Genomic DNA, 12,090 nt, shown 5'->3' on the forward strand with positions numbered 1-12,090 from the left:
TGGTGTAGCAAACTAAATGTCATCCATTTAAACATTCAATCTACTTTACCCAAACTCCTAGAGCACAGGGGTCTCCGAAAACTTTCCGAAGGAAGGGCCCGTTTACCGTCCTTTAGGGGGCCGGCTGTGTCCACTTGGAGTAAACAATGCCCGATCTTTGGTATTAGGGGAAGAACTAACTGATACCAATTGGAGGAATAGTGTCCCATCGTTGGTGTCAGTGGGAGGAATAGTGCCCCATCATTGGTGTCATTGGGAGGAATAGTGCCCCAGCATTGGTGTCAGTGGAAGGAATAGTGCCCCATCATTGGTGTCAGTGGGAGGAATAGTGCCCCAGCATTGGTGTCAGTGGAAGGAATAGTGCCCCATTGTTGGTGTCAGTGGCAGGAATAGTGCCCCATTGATGGTGTTAGTGGCAGCTATTATGCTTCATTGTTGGTGTCAATGGCAGGAATAGTGCCCTATTGTTGGTGTCAGTGGCAGGAATTATGCCTCATTTTGGTGTCAGTGGAACGAATAGTGCCCCCTTGATGGTGTTAGTGGCAGGAATAATGCCTCATTGTTGGTGTCAGTGGCAGGAATAGTGCCCCATTGATGGTGTTAGTGGCAGGAATTATGCCTCATTATGGTGTCAGTGGAAGGAATAGTGCCCCATTGTTGGTGTCAAAGGCAGGAATTATGCCCCATTGCTGGTGTCAGTGACAAGAATACCACCTCAAGGGCCGGATTAAGGCAAGCAAAGGGCCGCAGTTTGGAGACCACTGCCCTAGAATGTATCCTGTACTGAGCACAGTCCTCTGGTTGGCACCTCAGATGTCCTCCTGAAAATGCGCTTTGCCTGGTGATTTCAGTAGATTTCATGCAATGATAGAACAATCACAGTGAACACACACCAGTTATTTCTCATATGACTATCTGAGAGTTTTATTTTCTTTGTACAATGCAAAAAAATCAGCAAAAGTATTTTCTGTACTTCCCCCTAGACAACCCAAAACCTAAAAAGATACAAAAGATAAAGATGCGTAAAAACAAAATGTCTTCAATGTTACAAGTAGTGCAATTTCAGCGCCGCACCAAGGAGCACCAGATTTGGCAGTGCCGCTTCTTCCAATAGGGCAGCATTTACATTACTTCAAGAGGAAATCAAAAATAAGACATATGAAACAATCTGTCAAAAAAAAAAAAAAGCACAAAAGAACACTAGTATACCATATATAACAGCACAAGCTATTGTCATTGGCTATTAATGAAATTACTTCCCCATTTCAATCCACAGCCATCAGCTCAAAGCTAAATAGGGTTAGAGTCTCTTTCAGGTTTTTATTGCTGATAGGGATACAGACATTCCCTACCCTAGCCAAAAATAAAAAAAAAGTTGCAGAGCTCTTCTTCATCCTGTGAAACTGCATTACATTCGTTCTGTGCTAATGGTTGAAAAATCGAATGTTATCAGGCTATTTTCTCTCTAGGTTGAAGATTTTCCATTCATACACACTAGAGTGAATCCTGGAAAATACTGCATTATGGCCACTAGATGGAGCTGATGAGAGAAGAGCTTATTTACTATGATCATCAGCTCCATCTAGTGGCTTTAATATGGTATTTTCCCAAACCTCTTTATTTTTTTTATGATTTAATAACTTTCAACCTGGAGAGAAAATAGCCTAATAACATTCAATATTGGCTCCATTTGCACAGAACAAAAGTCAATGCAATTTAACAAGACAAATAGATTTTATTTTTATAAATACGTCCCAAAGCGTCTCCTTACTAATTTTCCTAATTTTCATCCAAGTATGTAAGCCCTTCATATATATGCCCTTCATATATCCAGTTGGGTTCAGGTGCCATTACTTTTCAATACATTCTTGTAAAACAGACAAAGTCACACAGAGTAATAAGGCAATATTCTTTCTATAAAAGGGAACATAAAAGGCAATAAACCGAGTATACATGTTTACTATTTCTATATTCTCTAAAAAGGAAAAGCCCGAATGACACACTCCAGACAAACCCAGTAGTATTATTAGTTTAAGCAGCTTCAGCCAAGCCCTGTCTAAGCCATGCCCCCAACGCGTTTCGTCCCATCCATGACCAAGCCCTGCGGGAAACACATAGTGAAGTGACTTTGACAGGGCTTGACCGAAGCTGCTTCAACTCCTACTGCTACCGGGTTTGTCTGGAGTGCAGTTTTCGGGACTTTTCCTTTTCCTGTTTGATTACACAGAGCTAGGGTGGGCTTTTCATACTGGGCCGTCACCCACAGTGCAGTCCATCCAACTTGGATATAGGAACCAAAGCGGTAACCCAAGTTTTCTATTTCTATATTCTGCCAAAAAAGTAGTAGGATTTTATTTATAATTTAGATTTAACCCCTCATATTCCACTTGTAATGTCTTTATTTGAATTGCATTAGTGCTTAAAGCAAATACTTAAAAAAAAAGTATAAAAAAAAAGAAGGTCCCCCATGCTTGCAGAGCTCCGAGCACGTCCTCATTGCTGCCACTTGTTAGAGTCCCAGGCCAGGAACCAGCCAGTGAAGGTTGGGGGTTCATGTCCTTGTTTCACTGTAATTATCGGGATTCCCTTGTCTCTCCCGGATGGATCTGTCTCAATATACTGCTTAGCTGAAAGTAAACACAAAAAAAATGACTTTTAGAACTGGTCCGGTTTACGAAATGACAGGTGACGTCAGGGGCGGACTGACCATTTGGAAACTCGGGCACTTTCCGAGGGCCCGGGGTCAGTAGGGGGCCCCATGAGATGCCCCTGGTACCTTTTTCATAGGCCTTTTTGAGTTTGGGCAAGGACACAGGGGCCCCATGATCCCCTATTGCCCGGGGGCCCCATGAGTTGTCAGTCCGCCCCTGACCCATGCAATCCAATTCTGCACATCGCACCGCATTTTGCAGACCGCTTTTGGGGTGTTGTTAACTTAACATACACACCTGCAGCGATTCGCATGAACGGGGTGCGGAATTTGCACAGAAAACGCTGCAAATTCCACACTGCATCAGTGTGAACCATGTATGGGCAGCACAGTGGCTAAATGGTTATCATTTCCACCTGGCAGTACTGGGGTCACTGGTTCAAATCCCATCCACGACACCTCCTGCCTGGAGTTTGCATGTTGTGCCTGTGTGGGTTTCCCCTGGGTACTCTGGTTTCCTCCCACACTCCAAAGACATGCTGGGAGGTTAACTGGCACCTGTCTAAATTGGCCCTAGTATGTGTATGTATGAATGTAAGATCATGGCCCCATGATCCCCTATTGCCCATGGGCCCCATGAGTTGTCAGTCTGCCCCTGGTCTCCTGTTATATTGTAAAGCGCTGAGCAAACTGTTGGCGCTATATAAATCCTGTATAATAATAATAATAATAATAATTCCAAAATCTGACTTGAGTAAACTGATTGGATGGCTTGCTATGGGTTGCTGTGTGCAGAATATCATTGCATCCTTATACTGCTGGGGACAGAAAATAGAACCCTTTTCCCTCCAAAGGAGTGTGCTCTCCATTAGGCTATTGCAACAGTGTCACCTACAGGCCAAGCTGAGGTAGTGCTGATCAGTACAATATTTTAGTAAAATGATGTAAATGAATTCAATAAAACAAATGCAAAATAACTGTTTGTTAAAGTATTGAAAACTTCTAAGGGGGGGTGTAATACTTTTTATAACACATACAGTATCTCACAGAAGTGAGTCCACCCCTCACATTTTTGTAAATATTCTATTCTATCTTTTCATGTGACAACACTGAAGAAATGACACTTTGCTACAATGTGATGTAGTCAGTGTACAGCTTGTATAACATGTAAATTTGCTGTCCCCCCAAAATAACTCACCACACCGCCATTCATGTCTACACCGCTGGCTACAAAAGTAAGTGAGTTTTGAGGGTCCATTGTTGCGAGAGGAATCTGTTGTTGCTGGTGGGGTCTAATGCTGCAGGGGATCTATTTTACTGCTTTCCTTGTTATCATTAACAAATTACATACAATTTATTTAGCAACCCAAAATGATTGCTCCTGTATTCTCTAAAAGGTGTGGTACTGGGAGGTGGGTAGGGAGAGGGACCAAGTGCCAGTGCTCAGAGCTGGGTAGGGGGGGAAGGAGACAAGAAGTGACTCAGAAGGGCGGAGTTCCTGCACCTATTTTTTGGGGGAAAAAAGCCCTGCAGCCTGCACAATTTGTACTCATATTTTCTCTAATACGCTTATTTCCTATGATCGTCAGCTTCTAGTGGCCAAAATACGGTATTGTTTTCTCAAATACCTCAACCAGAAAAAATGACACATTTTAACCACTAGATGGAGCTGAAATTTTGTGCAGGCTGGGCCAATGCTTGTGACATTCGTCCAACGAATGTTCAATCACTAGGCCATCTAAGTATTAACTCGTGGCGCTCTCATCCTTTATCTCTTGTTTTAGCAAATTTCTGCAGACAGGCTTCCCAGAAGTGGAAGATGGTATATCTTTTGGAAACTCTTAGCCCTGGTTATTTTATTTCAGGTACTTTTATAGCGCCATCAATTTACACAGAGCTTTACATATATATTGTACATTCAGTCCCTAACCCTCAAGGGGTGTACAATCTAAGGTCCCTAACTTACATTCATACATATACTAGGGACAATTTAGACAGGAGCCAATTAACCCACCAGCATCTCTTTGGAGTGTGGGAGGAAATCTGAGTACCGAGAGGAAACCCACACAGGCACAGGGAGAACATGCAAGCTCCAGGCAGGTGGTGCCATGGATGGGATTTGAACCAGTGACCCCAGTACTGCCAGGTGGAAATGATAACCATTTAGCCACTGTGCTGCATTTTGTCTTGTTTTTTGGTGGAACTGTGCTGGAATATCTGTCAGCACTGTCCCACCTGGTGTGAACAGACCCTGAAATGATACTTAGCTCCCATCACCAAGGACCTGTGGACAAGGAGTCGAGCACCCAAATACCTCATACTCTTGGATGAGATGAGAGAAACCTGTAGCAAACCACTGATGCGGTGTGGAATTTGCAGAGTTTTCTGTGCAAATTCCACACTGTATCAGAATCGCACCCGATTCATGCGAACCGCTGCAGGTGTGTATGTTAAGTTAACAACCCCCCGAAAGCGGTCCGCAAAACGCGGTGCGATGTACAGAATCGGATTGCATGGGTGTAAATACCTATGTGATCCGATTCTAGTGCGGACCCAAAAAAGGGTCCTGCACATTTTTGGTGTGGGTGCGGTACGATTAGAGCCTTACAAAATGTATGGCTCCAATCGCACCGCACACAAATCGCATATGATTTGCACAGGAATGCAGTGCGGTTCCTGTGCGAATCACATGCGATATACCGCACTGCATATATGTGAATCCGGGCTAAAGGAGGTTGGAAAGAAAGTGAGAATGATAGGTAAGCAGTGAGACTAACTAGAAACCATGGCTCAGTATCTAGCCTAGTCAGTGTTTCCATGTAAGAGCTAACAAACTCATTGACTATTTATACACTGACACTAATTGCAATTTATAAAGCCACAGATGTGGAACATTAACCCTTTGAGGACCAGGGGACGTATTTGTCCCATGTTTTTAATTGCCTGTATCATCTGATTAAGAACTTAAAACTCTTTTTTTTTTTGGGTTTGAGTCAAAATATTAGTTCTTATCAACAAACAACAAATGGATCTAGCTTTTTGACAATTATTTCATGAAATGGCTTAGTTACAGCAACTCAAGTGTACGAACTTTAAAAACAAAAAAATTGGTTTTGGCGTTTCGTAATTTTATGGTCCTCAAAGGGTTAACCTCTAATTGGCATTGTAACCTGTGTGTGTCACCTTGTGTGTCTGTACCAAGGCCAAACATTCCGGGGGGGGGGGGGGGGGGACTTTTGATTCGGGCTATTTGGGTGATTTCTGTTATCATTATGATTTAAAAAGGAGCCAAACAACTATTTGATAATAAATGGCTTCATATGATCATCATCCTTCAATAAAAGAGCATTTTTTGGCATGATCAGTCATATTTTCTATATCAATGCCAAAATTTCACAATTTCTGCCGGGGTATGCAAACTTTTGAGCACAACTGTATAAAACACAGTGAACCTTTCCATTGTCACACTGTAATCTTTCTTCTCATTGTTTCTCATTTAGCCCAAATTCAAGCAGATATATTCTTCACTGGTGACAGCACGACATCCGCAGTACAGTATAAAATCCTCACCTGATTTCAGGGACTCTTTCTTCTCCACTTCATTAGCATCTTTTCCGATCCACAGAAATAGCTGAAAAAAGGAAAAAAAAAAAAAAAACGCCATTGAACATCTCTGGGATTTCACATCAGCAGAGTCTGACCTTGGAGAAGACTGTTATTAAGTCCGTGCCTTACAATCGATTCTCATCCTGCGATAATTTCTACTTTCAGGAATGAAAAGGCTGCTGAAAGCACAGCACAGGTATCCGCACATTGCAGAAAACGTTATAATATCTTTTATGGATTCACGGTAAGGAGCTACCTGAGAGCGTTCAATAATACATCTGAGGACGGCGTGGGGAAAAGTCATTGTGACTAACGGAGAACCTATACTGTATTCTGATTTTTCAAGGAGAGCTGCACTTTAAATGCGGCGAGGCGTGACAAATAGTCATTTTTTTACTTAACCTCTTCAGCTCCAAAAGGTTTTACCCCCTTCATGACCAGGCCATTTTTGGCTATACAGCACTGAGCTACTTTAACTGGTAATTGTGCGGTCATGCAATGCTGTACCTAAATTAAATTTATATAATTTTGTTTTCACACAAATAGAGCTTTTATTTGGTGGTATTTGACCACCACTGTTTTTTTTATTATCTAAATGATAAAAGACAGTGTTTTTTACTTTCTGCTATAAAAAACATCCAATGAAACAATTTTAAAAATCTAATTTCTTCATAAATTTAGGGCTTTGGTAAAAAAAAAAAATCCCAATAAGTGTATATTGATTGGTTTGTGTGAAAGTTATAGCCTCCACAAGCTATGGTATATAAACTGGAATTTTTTTTTTAATACTACTAATGGTAGTATGTTGATCATCAACTTACAGAGAAATCTTCAGATTTTTTTTAACATATAAAAAAAGTAATTTTAACATTATATTTTTACATATATTTGTAAATGCATTCCAAAAATCTCGATTTGTACTTTTAACCACTTCCTGTCTGGACACTTTTACCCCCTTCCTGTCCAGGGCAATTTTCAGCTTTCAGCGCTATCACACTTTGAATGACAATTGCGCGGTCATGCAATACTGTACCCATATGAATTTTTTACCATTTTTTTGAGACAGATAAAGCTTTATTTTGGTGGTATTTATTCACCGCTGGGATTTTTATTTTTTTTACTATGTAAATGAAAATGTCCAAAAATTTTGAAAAAAAGTGTTTTTTTTTAATAAAATTTTGCAAATAAATAATATTTCATCCTAAATCTTGGCCAAAATTTATTCCGTTAGTTTTTTAGTAAAAAAAAAAAAATTCAAATTAGTTTATAACCAAAAATTATAATTTTTAAACATTTTTTTTTACATTTTTATTTTATTTTTTTTATATTATTATTTTTTATTTATTTTTTTTTTTTTACATACTGTCACCCTAGCAGTACAGTGTCACCATGGTGACACTGTACTACTTGTGGGGGGTGATGAAGATTTATTTTTTTTTTTTACACTGATTGCTTTTACACCCATATAGGATGTAAAAGCAATCATTTCTCTTTCTCTCTGTCTGTATTCTTGCAGCCATTGAGAAGTATTGAGTGAGCTGTGATTGGTCACAGCTTGTCACATGGTACAAGGCTGTTGTGAATAGCCCTGTACCATGTAACCTCTGTGATCATTCACAGATTTCACACGTAGTAAGCAATGATGTCACAAGTGACATCTTGCTTACTACTTTGCATGTGATCACTGATTCGCCAATCAGTGATCACATGATCGGGACCTCGTACAGAGGTCCAGTCCGACGATCGGTGTTTCACTGTGTCCGGAGGACACAGCGGGCACCGGATCGCGGTGGTGCGCGCTCCCAGGGAGCGCGCACAGCTAGAAAAGGCGGGGGCCGTTTAGGAACGCCAACCCGCCCCTGGACTGCCACCGCCCTGCCGTTTATAAACAGCAGGCGGGCGGCAAGAGGTTAAAGACATACCGTATATTGGAAATGTATTTTTAAATCTTTTTCACATATTTTGTAATAAAAATGCATTTCAACATGCAGTATATGTATATATATATATATATATATATATATATATATATATATAAATATATTGAATATGGCCAAAATTGTAGTGTATTTCAAATATATTTTTCTTCCATATGGGTGTCCACCACTGGTGGTGTGGTGGGACAAATGGTAGGCTTCTCACAGGCTGGCCCATAGTTGGTCACTCTCTAGCTCCCTGGTCTCCTCCTCCCATGCCCGACTCCAGGACTTCTCCAGGGCTTCCCCCATCCTCTGGAACTCACTACCCCAATCCATCAGACTGTCACCTACCCTCCTCACCTTTAGGTGCACCCTGAAAACCCATCTCTTCAGGGAAGCCTACCCCGCCCTCACCTACCAGCCGATCTCCTCCACTCCTTCTACCACTCCATCCCCCACAGCCATTTCCTCCTGTACTACTGTACTGTCTCCCACTATAATGTACAGCGCTGAGCAAACTTTTTGGCGCTATATAAATACTGAACAATAATAATAATCTACAGGTGCTCTTCTCCAGTCCTCTATTGATATAATTTTTAGCAGCTGGGTGTAAACGGTGTCATTGAGAATGTAACTTGATATTCTTACAGATCCACAATATTAAACTCTTGTACTGAATTGAAAGGCTTATGTATGCAAATGACTGCATGTAAAATGGAAATCTAAAATGCAAATCTGTTTTGTACACAAAACCACTTTGTTCTTCTACCTGTTCCCATGAGTCCAGCAGCATAACATCATCTTCTGCTAAATCATCCTGCGTGAATTCTCCAGGTACTTCTTCAATCTAGGAATGAACAACGCAACTTAGACACAAATTTTGTCTTTAATTTTTAAACTTAAAACAAGCACACAGCTTCTAAGTACAGAGTCTAAGTACATATTGATACAGTAGTCACAAACAATAAAGTATTGGATATCATAGATCACATGCTGTTCAACATATGTTCAGAAAAGAGCTTATACCAAGATCCCAGCACATGGAGCAAGAAATCTCAAAAAGGAGAAACAGGAAACAAAGCACGGTGTGTGGATGATCTCCTATGGGATATGGAAGGTATACAAGGTGTGACCATTTAATACCCGGAACAGGAGCGGACTGACAACTCATGTGGCCCCCGGGCAATAGGGGATCATGGGGCCCCTGTGTCCTTGCCCAAACTCAAAAAAGCCTATGAAAAAGGTACCAGGGGCATCTCATGGGGCCCCCTACTGTCCCCGGGCCCTCGGGCAGTGCCCGGGTTTCCAAATGGTCAGTCCGCCCCTGACCCGGAATAGATTGTAGAAAATAAAATGTTTGCTTGCCTATACAATAGCACCTGTTGTCACCGTCAGAGTAGTCCCCTTGTGAAGAAACACACTTTCCTAGACAACTGTGCCACTGCCAGAAACATTCCTGGAATTTGTTTTCCGGATTGCTGTGCAGTATCTTTGTCGCAGTGCACTGGATGTTTGGAATCTCATCCAATCTGTGTTCTTTCTAAGGATTTTTAAAATTTTCGACGGAAACAATTGAGTACTGTCCGTGATACTTTTTTTATTTGCACTAACAAACAATTTTAAGGACAAGCTTTCGGGGAGTGTCCCCTTCTTCAGGTCTCTTCAGGTCTTCTAACCCTTTGTGATCGGTACTGCTTTGACCTGAAGAAGGGGACACTTCCCAAAAGCTTGTCCTGAAAATTGTTTGTTAGTGCAAATAAAAAAAGTATCACGGACAGTACTCAATTGTTTCTGACGCAAATGCACTAATACGGCTACAATCACCTCAAGTAAAATTTTCGAAACAGCCAATAGTCACAGCGTGCTAAGTCAGGGGAATAAGGTGGTTGGTCAAGTTTCGGAATGGATTTCTGGGCAAGGAACTCACACTTAATGCATCATGTGCAGGAGCATTCTCATGGTGGAGAACCCACTTGTCAGCTCAGAGTTCCAGTTTTTTCCTCTGAGCAGATTCCTGTAACCTTTTCATTTTCCACATTTGCATCCATTCTTTGGCTGCCCACTTCATCGTGGATGTGTTCCCGCCCTTCCTTAAACCGCCTATGTCATTCAAAAACATTTGATTTCTTGATGGAATGTTCATTATAAGCCTGTTGTAACAGAGCTGAAGTTTTATTTGCACTTTTGCCAGTTTTCATGCAAAATTTGATGTTATTCCGCTGCTCCAGATTCCTGTCACTCATTTTCCACCAAACAGTGCAAAGCACACACATGTTATTTCTTCTACTACTCCATAAAGACCAATTCAATTGGTTTGTGGCCCAGGTGAGTGCCAGTTAGAACATGTCAGAACATGCTTGAGTTTGAATGGCCACGCCATACCACGGGCATTTCAGGAATTAAATTGTCACACCTCGTATATAGGGTATATGTAAGGGTATATGTTTGGTAAATATTAAACATCCTGGTGGTTGAAATAACAATTGTCTAATTTTTCTCTTCTTTGCCTTTTGGTCCTCAATCAAAACCCCAATGGTTTGCCACAGGTTTCTCTCATCTCATCCAAGAGTATGAGGTATTTGGGTGTTCGACTCCTTGTCCACAGGTCCTTGGTGATGGGAGCTAAGCATCATTCAGGGTCTGTTCACACCAGGTGGGACAGTGCTGGACTGATATTCCAGCACAGTTCCACCAAAAAACAAGACAAAATGCAGCACAGTGGCTAAATGCTTAGCACGTCCACCTGGCATAATAGGATCATTGGTTTGAATCCCAGCCACGGCACCTCCTGCCTGGAGTTTGCATGTTCTCCCTGTGCCTGTGTGGGTTTCCTCCAGGTACTCCGGTTTCCTCCCACACTCCAAAGACATGTTGGTAGGTGAATTGGATCCTGTCTAAATTGTCCCTAGTATATGTATGTATGAATGTGAGTTAGGGACCTTAGATTGTACGCCCCTTGAGGGTTAGGGACTGATGTGAATGTACAATATATATGTAAAGCGCTGCGTAAATGGACGGCACTATATAAGTACAATAAATAAATAAATAAAAGCCTTGTCTCCTACTAGGCCAGTTCACACCACCACATTGCAATGGTGAATGTTGAAAAAAGTATGGCATGCAGCACTTTTTCCAGCGCAGGACAACGCCTCGCACCTTCCTGCGGCCAATAGAATTTAGTGAAATGTCATTTTGTGGCATTTCAATAAAGCTTGCTTAAAAATAAATAAACAGTATGATGCACAGTGATCGGCATATTGGCGCCTCTGTCATCCTACTGTACACCAGTGGTCACTGGTTTGAACAGGCCTTTATTTTTTATTGAGTAGTGTTTTTATATGTATTTTTTAATGTGATAGTCTGTGTTACTATAATACACTTTAACATATGAGAATGCATATATATGTTTTTATGAGTTTCATTAGTTTCATGTAGGTTATATTTTTTTTATTTAGAACCTTTTCAATGCCATTTTTGGAATTCTAAAGATGCTTAAAGCCCAGCTCGGGGAAATTGTAAAATTATCCTTTGAAGGAGGGCTGTGTTTGCACTGCAAAGGTTAATTGCTCATTCTGTCTAATGGAGAGGAGGAACGGATTTACTTACCTGATTCTCTACACCTTCGGTAGATATCGCTCCCCTGCACTTGGCAGTGGACTGTCCCTCGATGTCCTTACATTTAATGCTGAGCTATGGACCCTGCTTTGGTCTTGGAGATGTCATACCAGGGGCGGACTGACCATTTGGAAACTCGGGCACTGCCCGAGGGCCCGGGGTCAGTAGGGGGCCCCATGAGATGCCCCTGGTACCTTTTTCATAGGCTTTTTTGAGTTTGGGCAAGGACACAGGGGCCCCATGATCCCCTATCCCCATGAGTTGTCAGTCCGCCCCTGGTCAGGACCCTAGATCCACGTT

The 12,090-nt window shown here is 41.6% G+C and overlaps 1 protein-coding gene across 1 annotated transcript in view; it reads right to left on the reverse strand.

Moving 5' to 3' along the window:
- Positions 1-896: 896 nt before the first annotated feature.
- The window catches only part of SCIN (scinderin), a 128,892-nt gene continuing 117,698 nt past the window's right edge, over positions 897-12,090 (reverse strand). The window contains exons 14-16 of the mRNA XM_089654579.1: positions 8,945-9,022; positions 6,221-6,281; positions 897-2,627 (exon numbers count right to left, since the gene is read on the reverse strand). Of these exons, the coding sequence (XP_089510705.1) occupies positions 2,494-2,627; positions 6,221-6,281; positions 8,945-9,022 (273 nt within the window). The 3' untranslated portion in view covers positions 897-2,493. The remainder of the gene's footprint in view (positions 2,628-6,220; positions 6,282-8,944; positions 9,023-12,090) is intronic.

This window comes from Staurois parvus, unplaced genomic scaffold (assembly GCF_062004578.1).
Source record: "Staurois parvus isolate SC_StPar_1 unplaced genomic scaffold, SC_StPar_1.0 ptg000779l, whole genome shotgun sequence".
NCBI lineage: Eukaryota > Metazoa > Chordata > Amphibia > Anura > Ranidae > Staurois > Staurois parvus.